The 27,775-nt window shown below is 40.8% G+C and overlaps 1 protein-coding gene across 10 annotated transcripts; it reads left to right on the forward strand.

Annotated features, from left to right (window-relative positions):
• Window positions 1-164: 164 nt before the first annotated feature.
• mag (myelin associated glycoprotein) lies at window positions 165-27,463 on the forward strand. 10 transcript variants are annotated; one of them, XM_072460885.1, is made up of 13 exons: window positions 165-301; window positions 8,791-8,869; window positions 11,911-12,002; window positions 12,759-12,834; window positions 14,381-14,749; window positions 15,777-16,073; window positions 16,788-17,045; window positions 19,295-19,555; window positions 21,669-21,974; window positions 22,791-22,890; window positions 23,609-23,705; window positions 23,910-23,963; window positions 24,855-27,463. In XM_072460885.1, exons 4-13 carry the CDS (start codon window positions 12,789-12,791, stop codon window positions 25,014-25,016), a joined length of 1,950 nt encoding a protein of 649 aa, XP_072316986.1. In that variant the 5' UTR covers window positions 165-301; window positions 8,791-8,869; window positions 11,911-12,002; window positions 12,759-12,788; the 3' UTR covers window positions 25,017-27,463. The 10 variants fall into 10 exon arrangements, with proteins under 10 accessions (XP_072316986.1, XP_072316992.1, XP_072316994.1 ...); XM_072460887.1 differs by lacking the exon at window positions 165-301 and adding an exon at window positions 1,329-1,467; XM_072460886.1 differs by lacking the exon at window positions 165-301 and adding an exon at window positions 4,896-5,011.
• Window positions 27,464-27,775: the final 312 nt, after the last annotated feature.

Consider the following 27,775-nt stretch of genomic DNA (forward strand, 5'->3'; position numbering starts at 1 on the left):
TGTTTTGAGTACAAGAACAGCTACAGAGCTTTCAGGCTTGATGACAATCGGTGAGTTCAGTTCTTCCCTCTCTATATACTATACTACACTATATACTAAACTATATACTATTCTCTAACACTGTATATCTCCTCTCATATTTGCTAAAGAGCAGCAGACGGCCCCTCCTCGTCCAGGTTGTGGATGCCAGAGATCCAATCTGCCCACAGAGCGTCTCACAGCAGGGAGAGAGGAGAGGGACCACTGCCTACGGCTCACTCTGCCTCCCAGCTCCGCACTGGCTTCACATCAGCTGCTAAAGGTAAAACATTTCACACATTTCACACATTTCAATGCATAACTGCTGCTTTTTCTTAGTCATGCGTCAGTTTCCTCCTTGTAAGCGCTTCCTGGAAAGTTCAATCAGCGCGTGCATGTGAGTGAGATGTGTCCAGGTTGTCCATAACCTTAGAGAAAGTGGATGTTATTTGTTGCCATTTGCAGTATTTTAAAGCTGTTAAAGATTGAATGTTTGTGTCTTTGCTTATTTCAAATGAGATTAGATTTTGGCATACATGTGCAAATGTGGCCAATTTAATTTTTGTATGGCCTAGTTGGTTTTTTGGTCACTTTTTGTATACTTTATAATCTATAGCTGTTATTAATCATGTATTTATTAGTTATTTATCTCAGTTCTGTAGTTTTCCCCGTTTAAGATGTATCTACGTAATGTGGATCTCAATTATATTACTTGTTTCAAGGCGTTTTGGCTTTGTTTCAATTTTTTTTTTCTTATTTCCATCCAAAATATTAACCAATGGGGTAAAAGTTTTGCTTACTTTATTGGCAAATGTATTTTTATTGATCCAAGCTAAATGAACCAGTCCAACGATTTTGAAACAAGTGAAATATGCTACATCGTGCTCAAATTGAGATGAATATTCTGAATTACAATCATTTTGACATTACATTTCTGCAGTGTATAAATCCATATGTAAGTTTGTGTAATACTTTCCTTTAGTTTTGTGTAATGTGAAACGCGGCGCTCGGAGGAACTTTGGCGAGCGAGGACACACTGGATAAACATCTTTTGGGAATAAGTCCTAAACGACACAAACGGAGCGGCTTGAACATGTCTTGCATCACAGTCTCATCAATTTGAATAATATTTACTTCAAAATACAATATATACGTCATTACAGTGCTGTTTTCATCCATTTTCTTGTTCTCGGTGCATTTAAAGTACACAGAGACAATGGTACTATTCTCAGCCTGTTGTTCTGTCGCTGTCCAGCACAGTCCCTGCAGCACCCACACCCCACCCATATGTACGTCCCAACAATGTCCACGTTTGTCCATCTCCAACCGCGGCCCAGCTCCTATAACAAGCCCCCGATTCACCACAAAGTAATATTTATACTGGACCCTTACTACAGTTTTCCTTCACTTGAGGATAATTGGAATAGTTGTGATTTGGAAGACTAAAAGGTATGGTGAATTTGATGAGAATGTTGCATCTTATTTTTGTTTTTTCTAGAATGATTGTAAAAAATAATGATAAACAATGCAGTTGGTGGGCAGAGTGTTTTAGCCCCTGAAAAGACGACGCTGATGTACGGTTCCATGGCCTCTCTCAGATATTGTGCGAGAGAATATCGAAATATCAAGTATAAAGTATGGCGTAAACGGCTGTAGTTTGTGCTGGAGTGGATGTCCTGGGAAGAAAACTGACACAAGCTAGAACTCGCACTACTCTGTTTGCAGTGTGTTGTATTGTGACTATTATAAGGAGCTTGGATTGGAGTTTGTGTACGTTCCTTTTCCAAACTGTCTTCCCCGGTCCGTGGCCCAAGTATTAGAAAATATATATTCTCTTATTGCCGCTTTAGTGCTTGTTTAAGTCTTGGAAAGTCCTGGTTCAGACTCGGTTCTAATCGAATGTTGCAGTTTTTGTTCTAGCATGATTGAAACAGATCTTGGGGATATATCATAATATTTTGTTCGACCCCAAATTGTGTGAAAAGTGATGACGCGTTGTGCACTCGGCCCTGAAGCCTGGAGGTCAGTCTTTGCCATTCTCTGTGACTGTTAGTCTCAAATAGGGATATGTCAGTACATGTATTTGTGTATATATACTGTATATATGTATGCACTTATTTTCCATAAGTGATGAGGTTTCAGAATATTGGGATTGATCTGCTATGCAAGAAATCCCAGATATTAAGCTTCATATTTTCTTCCTAAACGTCCCAGTCTCTGTGGCCCATGTGTCATACCCAGATTGTCCTTTCAGGTACAGTGAGTTACAATAGAACAAACAGATCAGAATTACTTTTGTTCATCCCCAAATTGAAATTGTTTCTGTTACAGGCATAGAGCTGACCCGCAGAAGAAATAAGAGTTATCAAAACAAAGACCTACTACCATGAAATATCAGAAAAATAAAAAGGACATTCAACTTAAAATGGAAATTCAAATTAAGATACATAATGTGGCAAGTTATAATTCATCCCAGATCAATTTTAAACACATTTTGTGATTACTTTTGTGAACTTTACTACAGATTGTGGGCCTAGCTATGATTTTCAAAGGACTTGACATCGCCAATGTCATTTATCAGCCACAAACCAAGTTAAATCTCAGATAATTGGTATTGACTGGGAAAAATCCATGTTGGACCATCCTTATCACAAACTCTGCCAACTCCAATTGAATAAATAATCTGACCAAGTTAAACCAGTCCAGAGTTTGCATCCAATTGCCTTCTAAAGTGGTTTAAACTGCATCAATTGTCCCGCCATTGGAAATCTAACTCTAATCAAGCGGGACCAGACTAATTATTTGTATAGAATAAACAGAATTAGGATGGCGGGCCAATAGTTCCCCTCCGCACCTGTCCCTTCCCACCGCTGCTCTCGCATTCCGAGTACGACCTCTCAAAAAGCCGCAGAGCTCCCGAGTGTGCAGAAAAAAGTTGGACGCAGCGACAGAGACAAACGAGTGGAGCCACAGAGGAGGGGATTGTTGTGATTAAAAGACAATTATGTGTGCGCATGGACTTCCCAGTGTTGTGCGGTGTCAGGCTCGAGCTGTCCCACAAGGCCACCAAACACAAGGGCCGCTGTGTGCCAGAGGTGAGCCAGTGTGCGCGGCCAATCACACACTTTTCGCCGAACCTACACAGCGGCTAATGTATGACTCCGCCAACGTGTGAGGCTTATGTGTCCTGGGCGGTGTTAATCCAGCTGTTTTTAGTGTCATTACTGATGTTGTACTTGTGCTGCAGGTTTTTGGTGACTCCTGAAGTTCATTTAAATTATTAGTCAATTAATTTAGTGATATTAGTTCATCTGGGCTGACTCGGAAACATGTCATGTGCTGAGAGAAGGAGGGGGGAGGTTTTATGACTCAGACGGAGCAGGAACTACAAAATCAAATCAAAATGACACGTTTTGGTGATGGAAAACCTAAAAAACATACTTCTGGTGGCAAGAAACAAGAAATGGAAGACACAAACACACCAACAATCAAGGACTGGACTTTTTTTCCTAGTTTTCTGTTCTGTGTTATACGTTTAAAAACTGAAAAAGACAAAAAAGGGTCCGTTATATTTCTATGGCTGCTTCTTTACCAATAGCACAGGCTTTGATCTAATCCAGACAAGAGTAAACCAAACAGTGTAATAGAGTTTAATGTAATCTTTCATCAAAGACTGAGCAAGCCAGAGAATCATCTTTTAGCGTTTCAGTCTTTGGAAATAGTTGTAGTATAAATAGAACATGTATTTTGGCATCCAAAAACTGTAGTTAATTATAAGCGGCTTTGCCTTTGTGCACACAGAATATTGTTCCGTGATTTTGTGGATGGCTTGGTTGATTTGTGAAGTAAAAATCCCTAAACCACCATTTTTAGAGCCAAGATCACTGTTTATGCAGTTAGTATGTTTTTATTCACAATTAATGGGTAACTAAAGCCGTCTGCTTCTTCTTAGAGTCTTCTTAGAGTTATACACTTCACTGTAATTGGTTAATTACATGTGTGTCTGCGTTTGAGCACAGAGCGACATTCAGCAGAAAGCAAAATAGCAGATCGTCTCAAGACCAAATCACAATAAAATGTTTTATTGCCCGGCCCTAGTTGTGCAAATGATATGTTAAGTTCTCTGTTTGTTATACATGCAGATGCTAGTCCTGAGCTGCTTCATCTCTGTGCCTTCCAGAGTGTTCCCTCCCAGTGTGTGTCCCACTAAAAGGTGCCCTCTGCATCATTTTACTGTCTATTTTAAGCAGTGGTATTTCACATTTTACACGTACATGTTTGGAAAGCCTTGGACAGGTCCTTGCAAGGAGTGAAGCCGTTTTAATGAGGCTTAAAACTGTGGCTAACATCTAAGTGTTGAAATGGTTGGAACAGGTCTCTTTATGGTGTATGCACTTGGAAAAGGTGGAGGAGCTCTTTCTGGATTACTTCCTGGTTGAAAATGACTTTGGAATGGCAGTCGAAATAGCTTGCGTTCTTAAACAATGTCCAGATGACTTTCTTTTGAAAAGTATTCTACCATGTACCACTTGCACTGACTCATTACTGCCTAAGAAAGTACAATGACTCTCAATTTTGGCTCTCAAAGACCACCACAGTCTTTCCCCTCATCTGCCTCGTTTTCATATTTAACCTCACGAGTCACTTCCTGTCCTGTGTTGGCCTTTCACGGCGCAACACAAAAAGAGCACTCCAAGGATCCAATGGGATGGACCCAGTCCCGTCCAGCGCAGAGGCAGCAGCAGCTTGAGGCCTCACCCTCAGTGGCCGGGCCGGGGTGAACACTGCAGCCCTTTGTGGCCCGTGCTCTGTATTTATGAATGGCTGAGAGCGATGGAGAACAATACTGGTGCGCAGGAGGGGGTACGATGGAGGTGGGGAGAGGAGCCACACCGCTGGGGCTTGGTACAGAGAGCAGATCCAGGGCTTATTGAGAGGACGGCTGCAGGGACAGGACCTACTCAAGGATCTCAGGTTAGCGGACACACTCCAGGTGAGGGCCTCAGACCACATTATGCTCTGTGCACGACTTTAGGGCCTAGTGGTTCTAGCAAGGGTCGGAAATGAATAAATAGAAGTGTCATATTTTACATATGGACTTTAAGAAAATAAGATAAGAAGTTGTGGTCAGAAGTATGTAAGACTGAATTGTGTTATGTTGCGATTACTCAAAGCATTCAGCAAGTTGTACGTATGGATAAGATACTTTTGGAATTAGGGTTTCATTTGGAATATACTGATGCTGAGCAAAGGTTCTGTGTTTAATGAGTCAACAGCTTTAATCGTTTCAATTTCATTGATTTGTAATGAGCTTTTCTCTCATTTTGTTCTCCTTGTTCAGAATTTTCAAACTGCTGGTGACCACTTTTGAATGTGAATAATACAAATGGCCTTGTTGTTGTATCAAGCGTGTGGCTGAAGGTCGGGCCTCTCCAGTGTGTGAGAGTCAGTATGGAGGATGAGTCACTGCTAATGAATCTGTTAAAAGCTTGAAAACTTGTATTTAAAGCAGCACTTAACATGAGGAACACTGCAGCCTCTGTGTTTATGGTGCACGCTCAAATGTGATGCAAAACATTTGAGGCTAAAGCCGCGGCTGTACAAAGTCAATGGTTCTTTACTGAGAAATGAAAAGAAAGCAGCGTGTTGGCGTGTTGATGAATCCATGCATGAGCAATGTGCTGTAATCACGTGCAAGTGTGTGCACACTACTGTGCTGGCCAATGTTCACAGAACACTGCTAGAGACTAGCCTCAAACATATACATACTTCTTGTGTGTGATTTGGTTTAGAAACACAACACTAACAAGGCATTATCCTAAATAGAATGGTCTGCAGTTTTAGGTCAGATATCAGTAGTCATTAGTTGGATGTGATTTACAGGGGAAACATGCATCCTGTACATGTCGTGTGGTAAGGTCTTTCAGACTCTCTAAATACTCTGTATAAAGAATATTCACAATGTAGAGGGGAGCTTTTGTGCTGAGCAGGGGACAGCTTTAGTTGGAGCGGAAGCAGAATGTGCAATGTGCAGAGAGCGGCCTGTGGTTCACCATCTGCCCACTGGGGACTGCCAGGCCACAAGCCATTGGTCTACTCTACTCCGCTCCACTAAACCTAATGTTCCTAACATTTATGAATCATGTTGAGTAAATTAAATGCATTTAGTTTGAATTGGCATCATTAAAAACATGAGGAATAATGCAAAACTATAAATAAGACAGATCTTTGCTTATGTCTGTGAAGGTCTGTGAACAGTTAGAAGGGCAGATAGCCCAGATTTCCATTCAACACTTGGTAATCTTCAAAGACTTCAGGTGTTCAAGTGTGAGCGCAGGAGAAAGTCACTCGTTTACATGCTCCACAGGTGAATGGATACTAATGCTCTGCAGTTCCCTCAGTGCCCATTGGTCTGAGGTGTTTGCCCATTAGAGTTGTAGTTTCTGTTGACGTGGGTGCAGTTCTTGGAGATTCTTCCGGGATGTTTGTGTGTGTTTGTGGAGCAGCTCTGCGTGTCACACTTGGACAGACTGTGGCTGCATACTGGCATGACGCACACGTCTGTACCTGTGTGAGGGTGTGCATGTGTGCATGTGTAGCGCTGGGCTTATCTCCGCTCTGTCCTTGTGGGGGAGGTTGGACAGTCATGTTTTAAGACCATCTGCTCCTGTGAGTATTTGGTGGGCCTTAGCTTGTGGACCAGCTCGCGTCACAGGCAAACGGCACCGCTCAAGCTGTGAGCAAGGCCTGTTCCGGAAAAATGCCTCCACTTTCTCCTTTAATAATGTCCAGCATTTTGTATATCGTTCCTCTTTTCTCCAGAGCTTTGGTCTGCTCATACTGATGGTGAAAGGGTTCTTGTTGACACAGGAGATTATTTGTGGGTAATTTCACATTTCAAATGAAATGACTCATAAAAGGTGTCACGGCCTGATTTAGCCAAGCTGATTGTTCAGAAGCATCTGCATCCCTGAAGCGTGACGAGGAATAAGTGACAGCGCTGGAGTCTGATTAACTGTGATATTACAGAGTCTCGGGGCCAGGAAAGACAGGACAAATATTCTATTTGGATTTGGTTCTGAAGATTTCTGACCAAAGTCACTCCCGTACCCAGAGCAGTGCTTGGGTTTACGTTTATATGGTTACACACGTTTTATAATGTATATTGTGTGTTAATGAAACAAACGCTTGAGTCAGGTGAATGCAGCTACATAATGGCACGTGTGCTACAGAGTAAGCCACTGATCGTACTGAACTCAAAGGACCAAGTATCAGCAACACCAAAAAGCACAAAAGGCTAAACGCTTTGACGTGATATATATTACGTAAAGTCTAGATGTTTTGCTGTTATTGAAGTGACTTGATGTGTTTGGAGAACAGGATGTGTAGTTCACAATGAGGCCAGTCAAAGCTGGACGATGCAGTGGGCTTTACAAAGCCTGGGAGATGTTCAGGCCGGCACATAGTTGTCCACCCCTCACTGACGTGTTCCAGACCTTATGCTGCATGTGTGTAGGGGCGGATGGCACGCCTCGGACTCATTTCATACAGCTCCACAGCATGAATGCATCTTCTCTTCTCCAGCGCTCCTCGCACTCCTGTTTACACAAGGATTCCTTGGAGGGTGTCCTCAGCCTGGCCATGGCATCACTTGGACAGTGGCCCGCCCGCTTTTGGGTGCAGTGACTCATCCTTTACTTAACAATGAGTGAGAGAAGGAAAGTTCCTCAGTGACAGACAAGTTGCCTTTGTTACATTAAGATGTTAACGTGCACGCTCGGCCTACAAGCATTCTTCAGCTGGCCAATAAAATCTGAAGATGACCGGGACAATCAATGATCTAGACCTGTGGGTGCTTTCATAGAAACATTAGGGTGGTGGGCACCAACGTCAAACAAACATTGCCCTGTCTGCAGCATCAGCATCATTTAATAATCGAATCTAAATACAAAAGGTCCCGTTTCATCGTATGATGGTGATGGCGTGCCACGCACTTGTACATTCTACATTCAAATCTGTGGTTTGTTTTTGGTTTGGTTTGTGTGTCTGTTAGTGATCATTTCAAAACTAAAGAAAGTAATGGGTCTGGAGCAGGGGTGGGCTGCATCGACATGTCGTGGGGGGCAAAGAAAAAGCAGACGTTTGACTTTTGTTCAGACTTAGAGACTTTATGTTGGGTCTGTGGTTGATTATTATGATTATAGAGATTTTTTTTAAAGTGGCACTAAAAATAATTGCTTATGGTAATTTGGGCCTTGGGGCTGACAAAAAAGGTCTGAGAGACGGATTCGGCTCCTGGTCATACTTTACCTGAGCCTTGGCCCCTGTAGTTCAATGACTCATTCATCCAGGAGTGGTCCATAGTAACGAGGGCAAGCTCAAACAGCCTTTCTTAGTTCTCACACAAACTGATGTTACAAGCTGGCTCATAAGGGTAGAAGTTTATATCTGAAACTTAGCCCTTGGCATGACTGACCACTAGTGATACCAGAGAACAATGGAGCCAAGAGCCACTGTATGTTTTAGTGCCACATCATCCAAACAAACTGGAGGAGCGTGAAGAGACCGGTCCAGTTCATCTGGTGTCACCTGCTCCCAGTTCAGACGTATGAAGCGGCTCATGGGATGAAGAGGAATGCCGAGTGGGCCCCGAGAGCGTCTGCAGAAATGCCTGGGCACATACTCGCCCACCACCGCAGCACATGTAAAGTCAGGCCGACACAGAGCGCCTGTTCTCCTGCTGCGCTCACATCTCTGTATCTGTTCCCACAGAGGCAGATCCCTGGATTCAGCGAGTCACAGTCGGGGGCAGAGAGCAGCAGGAGCCTGGCCTGAGGCTGGTATGAGGCAAGTGCACACGTCTGCTCTGCTCCGTGCCAGTCGTTTGTGTGGCCCCTCAATAGGGCTCTTGTTACGCCTGGTGTCAGTGGCCCTCTCGGCTTTATGGCCTTCGAGCGCGGCTAATGTCCGGCTCCTGGCCTTTTGTCACAGGGCAGATGGAGGAGAATAAGCAGCGATGTCACAGCTCATAGTGTCTCACACAGTATGACTCACGATGCCCCCCTACCTTATACAGACACTTTTTAGTATTTGACTCTCACATTTACGCCGATAGACGCACCAGATATTTGCTTTGCCGCTGTTGCCGATGACAGACACTTAACGTCACTGAAAACCCTCAACATTTTGATATGCTTTTGTGTATGTGACGGGTCAGACTGGAAATTTCACTAAAGCATTATTAGGTCTTAAGATTTTGCTAAACATTTACCTATTTTTCCCAAGCGCCACAATCTGTATAAAGTACACAATAGTAATGATTTGACATTCATAATACATGGGAACACCTTTATTCCGTTAAATGATGTTTAAACTGTCAGAAAAATATGTAAACTCTGTGTCCCCTCATTTTGGCCGGATAAGGGACTCGGTTTTAGAGCTCTACTTCTTGTAATTTAAACGTTTCCTTACAAACTGCAACTTGACTGATATAAAACTATGATTAATATTTAAACCAGGGACATCTCGGCAAACATGAACCTGTCATATGCTCTTCAAGTTGATTATACAGAACTAACTTTCTACTTTTGAAACAATAACAATGAAATATAAATATGTTTTCATCTGGGGTGTAAAATACTGTCTTAATTTGCTTCAGCGCGGCTTTATTTTCATTGTAACTCACTGGTCAATGAAGAGGACAAAATGGAAATTGCGCATGGACATGAGAGAAACTGGTCAGGCTCAGAAAACATATTGGTGCTGGAGAGTTCTTTCAATATTGGACTGATTAAGATAATTGGGGGGAAAACTCCAATATCACAGTTTCCGACATTAGCGCTATATTTTCCATCCCTAATGCTAATAAAACACTGTAAATATCAGTTAAAAAAGGAGCAGTTTCATCCATCTGTCACGTTCCTGGTCGTGCTTTGAGTCAGTTCTGGTTTTCTGTATTCCAGAGACAGATCGAACAGACCACAAACGACTAAAGTGGCAGTCAAATCCTAACGCAACACATTTCACCATATATTACAAAAAGGAACAGATTTCGACGAGCTTAATGAACAGCAGGACCAAATCTGTAGCTTTTTACGATACGGTTTTGTCCCCTCGTCAGCGCGGCGAATATTGGTTGAGGCTTCTCTGGGGATGTTGGAATGTGTTAATCGCGAAGCTCTAAACACAATCCACGGCGAGGCGGCCATCTGCACACGCCGGCTGTTGCTGCATGATGTTCCTCCTCCCTCTGCCTGCACTTCTGCTTCTTGTTATTCTGTCATCCACCAGTCACTCAAAGCACTCAGCCCAGTGCAGTCAGAGAAGTTCAAAATGTGACTCCGAAACCTTGTTCTGTTCTGTTCTGATCATGTGTTGTATTAAAGGGGGAGATATGTCCGCTTTTTGCTAGAATGTTCCACAGAATGGCATTAAACGTGTCTCTCTGCATAAGTAGCTACCAGGCCAAGTAAGAATAACTGCTTTTTAATTGATAAAAATATCTTCACATTCTACAATCCCAAAAACAAAATCCACAAAACTACAATATTAATGTCATGTAGTTCCACTTTTTGAGGCTGTTGTGACAGTTTTGTACACTGCTACTGACAGATGAGACATTTGACTTTGTATCTGTTTTTGTTTCATCTCGACAGACCCAGTAATTATTGTTAATTAGTTCAATTAAACCAGGTCTGTTAAACCTTTCCGCCAGATCAATTTGAAACTACGGATTCTTGTGATGTCACGTGAAGCCAACGTAGTTCATGCCACACTGTGGAACATTTCAGACAAAGCTATAAAATCTCCATGGAGACCAGCAGGTAGCGTACCCTCAACCAGAAAAGTGACATAAAGGAACTTAAACTGTGCCGCAACTATCCTTTATCTCCAATTGTCCAGCTATTTCACAATTTAAAGGCCATAATTGACGTAATATAAACGTGGTTTGATTTAAAGCAGTCTTCATTGCAGTTGAAGCTGAAGTTCTGAAGAAGAGTAAGATATGTGTTGTGGGTGAGGTTTGTGAAAGTCTGTGAAGAGATGACTGTGTATTATTAAGTATTATCAATGTTATTCCCTCCTCTTCTCATACTGGAGAACTGCTGCAGGTGATGATCTTTCAGCCGCAACACAGAATTTAAACCCGACTGATGCTGTGAGCAGCTTCTCATTTCTGAAACGACCATGTGGAAAGACAAATCCCGTGGTCATGGAGAAGATGTCAGTGTGTTTGAGAAGGGTCAAATCATTGGCATCGAGCAGAGAAAACATGTAAAGAGAAGCAGAATCTAATGTACTCCAGATCTGAACCCCAGTGAGTCTCCATCATCAACACAAGAGCCGTGTGAGGAATAATGACACACTGGATGGAAATGATAATCTTGACATTGCAGAAGCTTATTGGATCTTTGAGACAGTCGCATAACACTTTGCTTCTGACAGAGACGGAAATTATTGTCAAAACTTGACATAGTCTCTTACCTATTGTTTGATATCGGAGAAACAACAAAACAACTTAAATTAATTACAGAAGTACATACAATATTATAGATTTTGTCTGTAGTATTTTCATTTCCTCACTAGAGTTTTGAGTCTCGTGTCACTTGGTTATCAGAACAGTACTTCTACTTGAGTACTTTTTCTCGACTCCACCCCCCTCTACGGGATGACTTTGCTGAGTGTATATGTATATAGTGTCTATGTCTGCGTTGGGCTGATGTCATGCTGTGTGCTCATTGGCCAGCACACTGAAGGTCATTCTGCGGGGGGGGGGCGGGGCCTGTACGGTAAAAACAATGACAGACTCACTTACACTGACCTGGCTCTGAGCGATGTCATTGGCTGATGCTGATACTGGTGCTGATGGCACTTCTTTGTGTGTGCAGAGAGACGGGCTGTCCAGTCGTCCGGGTGTGACTCGTCGCCCTCTAGTGGAGCTGCTCCGTGCCACACTGACTCATAGTAAATAACACACTGTCCAGGTACAAATATAGTAAATGCAGAGCAAAATGTCTATTGGAAGGTGGGTATGGATGAAAAAACAAGAAGATAGGGCTTTTTATCATGGGCTATGAGTGTATTTGCATTTACTATGTGAATGCTAAACTAGATTTGATAGTTATAATTATAAACCCATAATGTTAGCTGTTGGGAGCATGATATAAGATAAGATAAGATGTGCCTTTAATGTCCACACATGGGGAAATTTTGATGTTACAACGCAGTAGATACAGGGGGAAAGGACAGATAACTTATTATTTAGGAAGTTTAAAAAAAAACACTCTAAATGGAAGAACTCTTATAAACAAAAATAAAAACTCTTATCAACAAGACTCCTGTAAACAGGTCCTATCATATCTTAATAGGGAATAGAGAGAAGAAAATACAAATAATAATAAAAATAAAAATAAAGATAAAATAATAATAATAATAATAATAATAATAATAATAATAATAATAATAATAAACAATAAAAATAGCTGGCATAAGACAAATAATACTAATAATAATGGTAAAGTAAACACTCTTATTTACATCCGTTATATGCACATGAATATCTAATATATAAAAGTGTGCTGGTTTTCAAAGGTAGACCACCAGATGAGATGAAACTGACAGAAATCACTAGTGAGTCACTGCTGTAAAGAATGACCTGTAAGACATTGGCTTTTTCCTGTGAAAAATGTGAAAACGGGCGATGGATGGTGTTGTTATTGACAGGCTGTGTGCTCTTTCAGACGTCTATGGTGCAACACTGAGAGGAGACCATGTGGTGTTTGGAGCTGCTCGTACCGCTGCTGCTCATCATAAGAGGTGAAGGATGATTATATTATTATTATATGTTTCTGCTGCTTTGTATTGCTATAGTTGTTCACTCCCATTCAGTCGGAGCCGGTGTCGAATGCCTCGTCTCTACCGCGAACAGCAGCAGAGTTGCCACAATTCGCAACCGAGCAAAATGGTCCGGCCCATCGTAATAAAATGGGCCATGGGAGTTTGTCCTTCGTGCACTCTGTTAGCTCTGTTATTCAGTGCCCTATGCTGTACTAGGCTTTGAACACCAACTGAATCAGATGTGAATGCCATTTAGATTTAAGACCTTAACGTCCTGGTTCTGATTCTGTGCTCTAGCCCTGTTCAAGATGTTTTTTTAAGCCTAGTGTGACCTGCAATATACATTTAGTCTTGGTTCTGGACTAGGTCTAGGTCTAAATCTGCTTTGATTGACTCTTACTTGCAGTCTTAGTGTTTGCTTAGTCCTGCTTTCACTTGACAGAACAACACTGTTTTATTTTTTGTTTAATTTAGTGAAACAATACATTTCTGTTGAATTGTACCATTGAGAGTTGTTTGTGGATATTGGATATGAATAATAAAATTGTGGTGCCGTTTTGTAGTCCGGCCCCCACACAATGGCCCCGTGGAAATTATAATTGAATACCCCTGCCGTAGTCCATCAGACTTTGGTGAAATTTGCTTTTGTCCTTGGAAGCAGCAGCAACTTAGGTTAGGTTGTGTTCATGTGACACTGACATTCTAATTGGCCAATAATATTTCATACAGAGTAAATTAATATTGCAGATTTCTTATGTCTAGTGATGTACTTTCCGGATTATAAATCACTCCGGAGTATGTAACACTTATAATCAGGGAAATACGGCAAGTGAAATCATCAGGTTCAACATTTGTGAATTTACTTTTGAAATAATATTTCATGGCAAAGTCCAAAGCAATTCAATGGTGAAAAGTGTCCCACCCTCTAAGGTTATGACCAATTCTAGAACCTGAACACTATACTTTATATATACTTTCATATTGAGTCGCATTATATTATAAAAACATGACATTGGATTAAAACTGTTTTTTTTGTTTTTGTTTCATCATTTATCCTACAGTTGTAAGATAATAAAAACGTTATCACAAGTGCACTCACTGTATCACCCACTGTAAGAGCTGCTTTTTCTCACTGATTCAGTGCAGCCTGAAGCCTAAATTTCATGATCAAATACCACAATGTTTTCCTCGGATTTGAGAAAAGTAACTGTATTCTGAATACCACCAAAAGAAAGAATAACTGTACCGGAATAGTTAGGTACTTTAAATAATTATTCTGAATACTGGCTCAGATGACATATTCTATAGGCTAATTCTATTGAATGCAGATGGGGGCAACACAAATTAATATTGTTAAAATTCATATTTTTCTAGGGTTTAGTCACTAATAGAAATTATAGGATAAAAATGAGTGAATTTGCTTTTTGGTTATTCCATGGCAAATTATTCCATCACCTTCTAGAATGTAAACAAGCTGTTTGGACATCTCCTGTACCGTATATGACACGAGCTGACTGTGTTGCAGATGCCAGTTGCCAGTGGAATGTCTGGTTACCGCGGGACATCTCAGCCATGACTAACTCCTGTGTGGTGATCCCCTGCACATTCATGTATCCAGCGGGGATCAGGCCGTACCGAGGAACACATGGCATCTGGTACTTCGGCCAGCCCTACCCTCAGCTCTTCCCTCCCGTAGTTTTCAAATCTCGCACGGACGTTGTGCACGAAAGCTACAAAGGCCGCACCAAACTGCTGGGCGACCTCCACCAGAGGAACTGCACTCTGCTCATCAACAATGTGGGCGCCGAGCACTCAGGGAGATACTACTTTCGCGCAGACCTCGGAGGAGCTAACATGTACACATATCCAGACTTCTCTGAACTCAAAGTTTTGGGTAGGTCTTTTTACAATGTTGTTCATGTTTTAGCTTGCAGAGGTTTGTCTGTATATGTATCTGCCTTTCTCTTTGTTACTTAAGCAACAGCAAGTAACTTTCTAGAAATGACAAGTCATCGGCACGATTCCATGGAAATAGAGAGTTACTATGGTATTTTAGGACATTCTCCATGGAAATGGAGAATGTCCTAAACGAGTTTTATGCCATACTATGGACTCTTATAGCTAAAGAAACAACATTTCTATGGAAACAAGCAAGAGGAGGCTCCTCTGGGCCGAGTCAGGTTTGTGGAGATACAAGCCCACTCACATTAAGGATGCATTAAGATTTACAGTATAATAAAAACACCCATTTCAAAATGAAAAGTGCATGGTTTTATATATATATATTTTATATATATATATATATATATATATATATATATATATATATATATATATATATATATATTATATATATATATATATATATAATATATATATATATAATATATATATATATATATTATATATATATATATATATATATAATATATATATATATATATATATATAATATATATATATATATATATATAAAATATATATATATATATATATATATATATATAAAATATATATATTATATATATATAATATATATATATATATATATATATAATATATATATATATATATATATAAAATATATATATATATATATATATATATATATAAAATATATATATTATATATATATATATATATATATATATATATATATATAAATATATATATTATATATATATATATATATATATAAAATATATGTTCAATTGGCTCTAATCTTATTAAGTAAATGCATGCTATGATAAACTAGTCGTGGAAATACATTTGATCTATTTCATATCCAACCCAATCCTTTATCTCTGGTTATTGGTAGATCCTGATATTGTCTGCTTTCTACAGCTTAGAGTGTTCACATTTACATGGAGATGATGTAGTGTTTTAAACAGGCAGTGGACTGTGGTGTTGTTTTCCTGCAGATCAGCCCAACATTGACGTCCCAGAGGAGGTTGTTAGCGATGAGAGTTTGGAGCTGACATGCTACGCTCCGGACAACTGCCCCGACATGACTCCTGAGATCGAGTGGATGTACACGGACTACCTGCCTGACCCGGCCTTCAGCCCAGAGTACCTGGAGGAGGGCAACTCGGCCGTGCTGTCCAACACACTGACGTTCACCCCCAGACCCATGCACAACGGCCAGCTGCTGGGCTGCAGGGTCACCTACCCCAACACCACTCTGGTCTACGAGAGGCTCATCTCTCTGGATGTCAAGTGTGAGTGTGTGAATGGGAAATGAGCTGCAACAGAAATGTATCACTTTAAAAATGTATGAGACACTGTACACAAAGCTGCATATATCAGTTACACTCTACATAACAGTCCATAACGATCTTAGTACAAATAATACAAATGATAATCAGACATTCACAGAGTTCTGAGTAATCCTACATATGCATGGCTCCTCCTCAAAACCTCAGAGCACTTGGTCATAATGTCCTCCTGGTAATCCAGAAAGTTCACCTTCGTGGTTAAAACAGTGAATCCATTATAATGATATCAATTATATATTTGCAGTTTGCAGATCTGTTGACCTGCTTTATTGACCACATATCCATATATTATTATACAGTCAATGTGTTTTCTGTCTAAAAATGAACACAATCTTTCATTAGATTACAGTTATTCACAAATCTATTAGAAAGTAGTGCCATTATTCAAACCCAAAGCTTTGTTTGTTGGCAGAAGAAATAACTTTAGCTAAGTCCTGACAAATAATAAGTTAGAACATTTGTGGATCAAAGAATCTCCCACAGAGTTACACAAGCCTCTGCCCTCCATCTCGACTTATGACTCCATCAAGCCCTTGGATCTCTGAGAAATATTATAGAGCAAAGTCAACATTTGATGTAACGTTGTACTGAATTTATTAGAAAAAATCCTCAGACGTTTACTCCTTTGACCTCTTCATGTTCCCTCGCTCGCTGCAGATGCTCCGCGCTCGGTGTGGGTGAACGTCTCCTCAGAGGTGATGGAGGGCAGTTCTGTGGCGCTGCACTGTGAGGTGGACAGTAACCCGGCGCCTCGGATCTCCTGGCTCTTTGGGGACAAGGAGCTGCTGTGGGACACGGCGTCCAACCTGTCGCTGTCCCTGGAGGACGTGACCCCTGCGGAGGAAGGCGTCTACACCTGTGTGGGAGACAACGGCTACGGCCTCATGAACACCTCCCTCTACCTGGCCGTCAAATGTGAGAACAGCACAAAAACACTGCAAAACACCATTAGCAAAAACAATGTAAAAAACAAACACTATACTATATTTCAGAATACTTTTGAATTAATTGGATTTATATAGTGCCTTTCATGACACCCAAAGCATTTTACACTGCAGTCATTATCATTCATTCCATTGGTGGACGTTAGCTTCTATTGTAGCCACAGTTGCCCTGGGGCAGAGTGATGGAAGGGAGACTGTCAATCTGCTACATCGGCTCCTCCCGCCACCAATCATTCACTCATGACAGACTCATACAAGGTAATGAGGGTGAAGTGTTGTGAGTTCCCTTCAGCGCCCCCCTGTGGCACCTGGTGTGTTCAGAGAGATGACGAGATCGGATATTGACAGGTGACAGGTGACAGGTGACAGGTGACAGGTGACAGGTGTGGGCAGTGAATAAATGCAAACTTTGGTGTTTAGCATCTTAAAATCTCCATTGGTTTAACAAACAGTATTCTGTGGGATGTAAAGGGCAAAAATGAATCACTTTTTTCTCTTCACATTGATTGGTCATGATTCATGGTTTGATTTTTTTTTTCTTATAAACAAAGAAAGCTTTTAATATATGAACAAAATCAATACAGACCTTTAGTCAGTAGCACACAACAGCGTTATCCTTGCGTATGGTGTAATTACAGGGTATTAAAGTAACTGTTTTTCATACCACACCACCATGCATTACTATCACACTCTGTGAAGTGGCCACAATAAAAGTCTGAAGCGTTTCTGGCAGTGTTTCCCTGAAGTGGTTTGTGTGAGATGTGGACAGTTGAATCTGATCCAAAAGCTCTTGACCAGGCTGACTTAGTGAACTCACTTCAACAATAAATCATGTCGTGGATTTGAGACAAAAGCAAGAAAATGTTCTGGGAATTACAGAAAGTGCAGTGATGGACCAGCAGAGCCATAAATCTTTCACCTCCCAGAAATAGTGATGAGAATACCAAGTGAAGCTCCGAAAAGTAATGAGTTTAAGGCCAGACACTACAGCCAAAACTCATTTTCTAAATAGGGTTTGGGGCAGTTTACTCTTCCAACATAAAAGCTTTCATTTGGAACTGAAGACATTGTCCAATTCAAACATAAATAGTGTATTTGTTGATATATTAGATACAAATAAATTAACCCTGGAGTTTTCAGTATCTGCATTTGATGAAATTAGATTCAGAAATTAAAATTATTTAAAATTATTCAAATTTGCCTGATTTCTCTGGAAATAATAAATGAATAAATCCCTTTAGGAAGCAGGTATTGATAAGCACATGGCAGCAGAAATACCTGCCAACTATAATGAAATATGTTTGGATCATAATATAAGAAAAACACATTTGAGGAAAACGGCCTGTGACGTTACTATTTTCCATATACAGTAAATATATTGACGGATGGAAGTTGATTCATTGAAAGAATAAATACAATCATTTTACACCCGGCTCTAACCGGATTTATGTACATTCAGTTTAGATTATTTTTACTCATAAAAGTCTGAATGCAAAAAAAAAGGATTTTTTTGATGGTTGCCATGTATTTTTATTCAGTAATGCACAGATGTTATATTTCAGAATTTCTCCTTTTTTCTTATTTACTTGCCGGGGTTTTGCTTTAAGCTAAGAGCACTTTAAGCATGTATATTCTAAACAAAAAGAAAGTATTTTTTGAATAAATGAATAACAAGTTGTGTGTAGGATGCAGCCGAACACGAGCTGAAAGGGCAGAACTCATTCTTCTAAAATGATGTGGGCTAATCTCATCTGTTTAACACCTACACTATTTACTGACTGATTAGTGCCCTTACTATTTAAATGTGATTTCTGCCTCCAGCATCTGTATTTAATTTTTGTTCTTTTTCGGATAAGACGCCTCAGTCATTTGATTAAAAGCAGGCCTACTCCTATGTAGGCTTTATATCATCAGCAGCATATCTTAGCCATAGTTTGAGCTTTAAGAACTCCAAAGTGTCCACTGATAAATGTAACATAAGGAGCTAATATATATGTTTTGCCTAAATGTTATAGGTGTCTTTGTTTTCTAGTGTAGTCAATATTTTCACCAGCTTGCCTTACCTACTGCAGAAAAAAGTGTTTGATTTGAGAGTGTAGTCATTGTTGACCTTATGACCTCCATGACTACTTCATACATAATTTACTTCCTGCTACATGTTGCAGTAGGAAGTACATGTTCTTTTGAATGTTGAAATGAAGCCTGTGACTGTTGTTGCAGATCCTCCTCGAGAGCCCGTGGTGAACGAGTCCATGACGGTCCTGGAGGGCGCCTCTCTGTCCCTGCACTGCAGCACCCAGGGCAGCCCGGCCCCCACCCTCACCTGGCTGAAGGACGGGGAGCTGGTGGGCACCATCACTGCAGACGAGCTGTCAGTGCTGGAGCTAAAGGACATCAGTCCACATGCGGACGGACAGTACCGCTGTCTGGCTGAGAACGAGCACGGCCGGGCCAGCAGCTCCCTCAACATCACTGTGGAGTGTGAGTCCGACTCTTTAAACTGTAGACCTCTAGTACAGCTCTCCTCCTCAACATCACTGTGGAGTGTGAGTCCGACTCTTTAAACTGTAGACCTCTAGTACAGCTCTCCTCCTCAACATCACTGTGGAGTGTGAGTCACTCTTTAAACTGTAGACCTCTAGTACAGCTCTCCTCCTCAACATCACTGTGGAGTGTGAGTCTGACTCTTTAAACTGTAGACCTCTAGTACAGCTCTCCTCCTCAACATCACTGTGGAGTGTGAGTCTGACTCTTTAAACTGTAGACCTCTAGTACAGCTCTCCTCCTCAACATCACTGTGGAGTGTGAGTCTGACTCTTTAAACTGTCGACCTCTAGTACAGCTCTCCTCCTCAACATCACTGTGGAGTGTGAGTCCGACTCTTTAAACTGTAGACCTCTAGTACAGCTCTCCTCCTGAACATCACTGTGGAGTGTGAGTCTGACTCTTTAAACTGTAGACCTCTAGTACAGCTCTCCTCCTCAACATCACTGTGGAGTGTGAGTCTGACTCTTTAAACTGTAGACCTCTAGTACAGCTCTCCTCCTCAACATCACTGTGGAGTGTGAGTCTGACTCTTTAAACTGTAGACCTCTAGTACAGCTCTCCTCCTCAACATCACTGTGGAGTGTGAGTCACTCTTTAAACTGTAGACCTCTAGTACAGCTCTCCTCCTCAACATCACTGTGGAGTGTGAGTCTGACTCTTTAAACTGTAGACCTCTAGTACAGCTCTCCTCCTCAACATCACTGTGGAGTGTGAGTCTGACTCTTTAAACTGTAGACCTCTAGTACAGCTCTCCTCCTCAACATCACTGTGGAGTGTGAGTCTGACTCTTTAAACTGTCGACCTCTAGTACAGCTCTCCTCCTGAACATCACTGTGGAGTGTGAGTCTGACTCTTTAAACTGTAGACCTCTAGTACAGCTCTCCTCCTCAACATCACTGTGGAGTGTGAGTCCGACTCTTTAAACTGTAGACCTCTAGTACAGCTCTCCTCCTCAACATCACTGTGGAGTGTGAGTCCGACTCTTTAAACTGTAGACCTCTAGTACAGCTCTCCTCCTCAACATCACTGTGTTTAAGGTATTGATTACACCTTAAAGGCCCATATGCTTTTCAGAACAGGACAGTGTAGTGTGAACTGGGGATGAGAGAGGAAATGAGATTCAGTAAAGTGTCAGATTTGGCCAGCTGCACATGGAGCGGGGCATATGTGCTTTCCATTCAGCCATGAGCAGCACAAGACAAAGCTTTTTGATTGTCAGCAAATCTTTTAGTGAAAAAAGACTGATGCTTAGTCTTTTTCATTGTCTATATGTCATTCAGAATGTACTATTGTAGTACTAGGTAAAGGCTTCTTAAAAATAGATAAGTAGGCCAAATAACATATTTGAAGAAAAACATTCAATAAAATATATTTTTTTTCATAATAATAATTTGACAGACAGAACTTTATACAATGCACAGAGTCTGTTAATTCCAAAAGATTAGACATAAACTTAACGTAGATACTTTTTACGTTACTGCACTCCATTCTCCATTACATTTTTGAAAAGGACGAAGAAGTAAAATGTACTTTCTGTATGCTTTTAGTGGTCATCTTTTGCACGTTTATGATAATATATCCTGACTAAATGTTTTAAGTTCAAGTCTCGGTCCGAGCAAACCAAACTTATACATACTTATACAACTTATACACATACATACAAAGTCTAGAAACATTGAGGAACTGATAGACAAAAAAAAATATCCGGACAATTTTATCAAGATCACCACATTTCAAAATAGTTTCACTTTTTACTCTCTAGAAGGAAGACTTAATACACATACTTTTGTACTTTTTTTGTATTACTTACTTAGAAGTTTTTGCTCCTGTATCTGTACTTTAACTTCTATAGTAGTAGTATTAGTAGTAGTAGTAGTACTAGTAGTTAAAAATTGATTACTTTTGATCATTTGTGACATTCTGCTTGTAAGTAACGGAACGATGAGCTTTCATTTCTTGTGTGAGATCAGATCAAATCACTCCATAAATTACCTTGAAACCTTCAGTCCTGAATAACTTGATCGTGAACGGTGTCTCCCTTCACCAGACGCCCCGGTCCTCCTCGATGAGTCCAAGTGCACGGTGGTGAGGGAGGGCGTGCAGTGCGTGTGCATGGCCACAGGGAACCCCGAGCCCACCATCGAGTTCCACCTGCCCGACCTCAACATCACCATCAACGAAACCGACAACCGCTACAACTACTACACGCACACGGACGGCCAGACCTCCACCGCCATGATCAAGCTGCGGGAGAAGGGCGAGCGGAGCGACAACGGCCCCGCGGTCAACGTGCACTGCAGCTTCTCCAACGCGTACGGCCGAGAGAGCATCCTCCTGGAGCTGCAGCAGGAGAGTGAGTCTGGACCTGGACCGCACGCAGCAGATGTAGAACCAGGCCACCTCCTAAACTACACTCTCTTGTGTTGTTATACATTACACATATTATAGTACATTTACATCAGAGTGTAGCCATGCTCACTAACTGCATCTGTCTGCCACCTGGAGGAAGCTGAAATGATGGATGTCATTTTTGTAATATCCGATTTGGCCACTAGATGTCACCAAATTGTACCTTTCAACAGTGGAGATGTGAGAGAACACTCCAAGTCTGAATATTGCATATATTGTTTAGAAATGAGGAAAGTTTCACATTTTACAAGTTGGATTATTTGGAGCTCTATATACATGGTACATTTTGTGCATTTAGGCTCCATTTTTCTTATTTTTCGCATGCCTTTTTTTATTTTTTAATTTGAACTGGGGCAGTGCACATTACTCAACATTTCCGTAAACGTGCCAGTATTAGCTGTAGTTTAGCTAACTCTAGTCCCAGGCAAGGTGTAAAATGCCAGGAATATACAAAACATACATTTACATTATATACAGTACCATTAGGATTAATATAAGAATATAAAGGATTACAGGTCCATGTAAAATCAGATTACTGGGTGAAACATGTTCTAAAATCTGCAAGAGCACAATAATAAATAACAATAACATGGGACAAGCGTGACACTAGACGGAGACTCATTAGCAACACAGCAGAGGGGAAAAAAGTTACTATCATAGTTTCTCTTTTGTGACAATGACGATACATCTTCTGATGATCCCGGTCCACATTTGCCATTTCCTATCTAATTTTATTAAAACAATTGTCTTTTATTTGTAGAGAAGTACCTGATGGCAGTTATAGTGGGCACCATTGGAGGCGTGGCGGTCATAGCCTTCATAATCGCAGCAGTTCGATACGTCGGTCACAACAACAAGAAGTGAGTATTCAAGTCAAACTAAACGGTGCATCTAGATTGTGCCAATGTGTGGAGGACACTCTTAAGCCTAGCCATCCTTTGTAAAACACATGTATGAGCGCTGGCATTAGGAGCACTCATAATCGTGGTCCCTGTGGGTGAGCGGGTTGGACTAACACTGCTTCCACCTCCTTGACCCGCTCTACTACACAGCCCAGGTAGCCCTCCTAACCCCTCAGCTTGATTTCAGTCTCAAGGCAGATTTGGTCCCTCCCAAAGTGTGCTTTTTTTTAGCTCATCTCCCCTGAAGCTCTATGACTAAACCTGTCCAATAACCAGGTCTCTCACAGTTGGCTGTACGCGAACACAGCATGTTGTTTTATGATGGATGCCCAGGCTTAGCGTGTGGCCATTCACATGAGCCTATTTCCACTAGAACCTCCTCAGCCCTACTCCGCTGCCAACGCTGTGGTCTGTGGTCTGTGGCCAGGGCGAACAATGAAAAACAAACAAAAAAACACTGAAATAAAGGTGCAATATTATATGTCTTCTCACTGCTCGGGCAAATCTGCAGCTGACGTGACATTTGAGTATGACACGGCTCCTTTGGGACCAGGAGGAAGCAGGTCTGGTACAGTGTACGTGAGCACACGCCAAGTCCAGCTGAGGAGGGCGGATTGGTTCTAGTGGAAAAGGGCCAGCCGTGGAGACTGACCATGTGACCCCCATGCGCCCCCAGAGAGAATGGCTGCCCTAGACAGGACGTGATTCTGGAGAACCCCGCTCTGTACTACAGCGCAGTCAAGAAGGACAAACACAATCTGAGGAAGAAAGTGGTGAGACACGCCCACAGCACCGATGACACGAGTGGGGTGATTCATGTCAGTAATCTTTATGCACCGCCCCATTCTGAGCTCTGAAAAGGAAACAGCCATATTTAGAAGCATTAGCATCAAACATAGCCTTCTGTGTGTTGTCCTGCTTTCATCGCTCCTCTGCGTTTCTCTGTCTCTCTCTTCTCTCCCCTAACTCTGACACAGCTTAAGACAGAGCTTTTGGGCTCAAAGTTTAACTCCATTCTAGAGGAGACTACGGTAAGGTTCCAAAGAAATCGCTGATTCAAACAAATACACTTGGAAACATGCACCCCCTGCTGGCATGTCATAGCTTCTGTAAACTGCGCTGTTCGTCTCCAAATCTGCCTTGTGCTTCATCGTGTCTGACCGCTTAATCGCTAACGTAAACTAACACGGATCATCTGGGGTTCCACTTGTCACAAAGGCTCAAGAAGCAGCTTAAGTCTTGTTTGCGTAACTAATAACTTGGTCAATAGGAGCAATAATTACAACGATGACCAGACTAAAGGTGCGTTCACACACGGTTTGAGCCCAGTTTAGTCTAATGTAGACTTGGTTTGGTCCTATAATTACTATTTGGCCCAGTTATTGTACGTCATAGTTCTGTAGCATGATATTTTCAGCATTATATATCTAATTATTTACCTTGCATTTTGTTTATGTTGCATGTTTCTATTCTTGAACTGTGCTTTGCAACACTGGAATTTCCCTATTGTGGGACAAATATATAAAAATGATCTTGTCCAGGTTTGGTTCTGGGTTTAGTCCTAGTTTAGTCCCAAATTTGATGACATTTTGAACCAAATGAGCCCCAGTAGTCTCTCCAAACGTCTTCTATCTATTCATTTAGCTAATTTTATCCACCCATAAATGACTCGTGCTTATTTTCAGTAAACCTCTAATTTATTTTGTGCTGTTTTGTTGGGTTTAAACAGAAGAATTAGACAAACTTGGACTGATCACATGCTATTCCAACAACCAAATCCAATCTGGCTGTGAGACAAGTGGAATCCCGTCCCCAGTGTCCATTATTAGCTCACGCTCGTCTAACCTCTGACCCCTCCATCTAACTGTGAGGCGCCATGTCCCGAGCTGCCGCTGATGGCCTCTCGTGTGGTCTGTGCGCAGGGAGAAGACAGCGATTTCCAGCCTGTGGGCCCTGTGGGAGCAATGGAGAGGCAAGAGCTGAACTACGCCTCCCTGGAGTTTGCCAGGGGCCGGTCCAGAGGCGAGGCGGGGTCAGGCCGGGGCGATGACGGCAGCACGTACACAGAAATTAGAAGCAAATGACTGGCTCTCCTCCCCTGATCCCTCAGCCGCTCCAGACGCAGCCACAGGCCCCTAGCACACTACAGTAACATGAGCCCGTCTTATCTTCAGGTTTGCTGCCCGCCCCGTCTGATGCTGCCCATCTCTCCTCTGGACTCGCCCTCACAAGCCGACTCTCTCACATAAAAACTCCATTTTTGAGTCGAGAGCCAGTCTTACTCATTAGGGTTTTTAAAATGCTCTGTCATCACAATGTTCCAAATCCTGGGATGGAGGCAAAGTGAAGCCGACGTTACACTTCTCAATAATCATCTGAGATCAAAATGCTAATGCTTTTAAGTCTTTATAACAAAACAAAAAAAAAGAAGAAAAAATAATGCATTTACACAGTTAAAATGTCAGTTTGTTTGGCTTCTCCATTAAAAATATGAAGAAGAAAAAAGATTTTCCTGACTCAAAATTGTATTTAAGCTTTACAGTGTAATGTAATTTATCTGTCAATAAAGTAATAATAAAAAAGAAATACTGTAGTCAACATTTCTTTATGTATTTGTCCAGTAAACCTAAAGCTCTGGATTTTTCTTTCATCAGAAATGCTAAATGTGTAAACTAATCTTAAATAAACAAATCACATAAAATACAATAGTAAACATGTTTAAACCAGGCGTTTATCACTCGCATGTATCCCAGTGGTTTCCATGTCCCAAAACCACCTTGATTGATCATATTTGGTGATATTCTGAGGTTAATCCCAGTTTCTATATTGAAATCACATCACGTCTTCACTTTTGTCTCCATTCTGGAATTTAGACTGTTTTTTGTTCACAAACCTTTAAAGGCTCTCTAAGTAGTGTTACGAGCCTCATTCTGTTGTTTTGTGAGATATTTCAAATGTGTTAATTAGGGCAACATGAAGGACAGATGCTTTTTTAGGTGCGTTTAGGTTCGTTCAGGAGGCTGTAGGAAATATATGAAAATGTCTGTTGTTGCTCCTTCAAACGGCCTGAACACTAGTGCACCCTGTAAGTGTGTGTGGGCTGTTCCGTCTGTCTTGTCTGTGTCTGTGTCTGCTGCAGCTGAAGGCTCATGGGGAGGGAGTAACGCTTGTGTTTTTGTGTTCCACTGAGGCTCTCGTCTCTTCACCGTCGTCTGCCGCACAAACAGAGAGAGCTCTTACTTGTGCATATTTAAATGTGCTGTGACTTTCATAATAAACACGACTAACCGTTTGGTAAATGCAATTAAAGAACAGCCTGGAACATTCAAAAGTCTATTGGACTTTTATCCACAGGGAAAATGGGTTTTGGGAAGAAGAACAGAGGTAATTTTGTACTGGGAAATGTCCGTTATGATCATATAGCACCTTGAAGTCATTATAGAGGTTTGTTAATGGAGCTGTATGAAAAAACTCTTCTTTATTTCATATTTTATAATTATTTATTTGTTCTTGCAGACACAATAAAAGTTCTCTGTAGCATTATCTACCCAAAATGATAAATATATTGCAGATTTTATAAAAGCCGAAAATCAAAAGAATACTTGCCACTAGAGATGTAACAATATCTAAATCTCACAATACTATATTATCATATTATGATGATATTATTATTAATTTCATATTTATTGCGAGTGTGAATAATTGTAGAAATTATATTTTTCCTTTTAAAATGCCTGTGGTATAAATAATAACTGTTATATTCCAAAAAATTAAGATTAAGAAAACTATTATTTTGTCATGTTGTGTTGTTTTTTAGCTGATAAAACAATGCACAGAATATTATAATTTGATATATTGTATCAGCCCAGGATACTATTGTGAGACATGAACGATGTGATATTATGATATTTGGGTTATTGTTACATTCATACTGCCAGTGTTTAAACTCAGATCAAAATCACATGTAGAATGAGCTGGTCTTAGTCAAATGTCATAGAAAATAATATGTGAGCGTTAAACTTCTCCTCCTCCAAATGTACATGAGGTCACTAAGGTTGCATCAGCCTTATTGTAATTACACGAGTCACTAATATTCTAACTGAATAACAAAAATGTCAATAATGTGTATTAATAAAATGTATATTGACGAGGAAACTGTGTACAGTAAATACTCTGCACGACAGACTTTTACAATACGGCCAAACAAATCTATACTGAACAAGAACAGCACAAACCTTTCGGCTGTTCAGATAAATACAATTAGAACCTTCATTCATTCAATTTTGGACAATTTTCATTTCCACTTTAGTTTGAAGTACATGTTTTTGACCTGATCTCGTCACAGTGTGTGTTAAAACTGACTTTTACTTTTGTGATGATCATACTTATTGTTCTACGAGCTTTTTGTACCATGTGATTGACCAGAGACACCTCTGTTTGCTCGCTCTTTTCTTTCAAATGCGATTCATGCCACAAACCCATCTTCACTTTCCTGCAATTGAAAATAAAATAAAGTCTATACAACAGTGAAGGATTTGTAATGTTTTGACTCAAATACTTTTTGGAAATGAAAAGAATTTACACATCTGTAAAGAAGCCACTGTGCAAACACCATTGAAACACTAAAAGAAAAGAAAAAGAATGAAATGAGACGAGTCCAACATCTTACACCTTTACGTCTGATGCATTTGGCCAACATTAGTGAAGCTTGTAAAGCAGATTATTACTGGAGCGAGTGTTTAAGAGGAACTACATGTTTTAAGTGTCAGGGTTTACTTTTGTTTTCACACCATCACTTCCAGCTTCTGTTTGTTTCACACCTAATATATACATTTAAAACTAA

Source organism: Eucyclogobius newberryi, unplaced genomic scaffold, assembly GCF_026437365.1.
Source record: "Eucyclogobius newberryi isolate DKJ021-1_F unplaced genomic scaffold, fEucNew1.0.hap1 SCAF_3, whole genome shotgun sequence".
Classification (NCBI taxonomy): domain Eukaryota; kingdom Metazoa; phylum Chordata; class Actinopteri; order Gobiiformes; family Gobiidae; genus Eucyclogobius; species Eucyclogobius newberryi.

Excerpts from the sequence above, each read along its gene's own strand:
- mag (XM_072460885.1), top strand. The coding sequence starts at position 12,789 with ATGTGGTGTTTGGAGCTGCTCGTACCGCTGCTGCTCATCATAAGAG. Across the intron at positions 19,556-21,668 it reads CCTCAACATCACTGTGGAGT|ACGCCCCGGTCCTCCTCGAT; the intron begins GTGAGTCCGACT and ends TCCCTTCACCAG. Across the intron at positions 23,964-24,854 it reads CCATTCTAGAGGAGACTACG|GGAGAAGACAGCGATTTCCA; the intron begins GTAAGGTTCCAA and ends GTCTGTGCGCAG.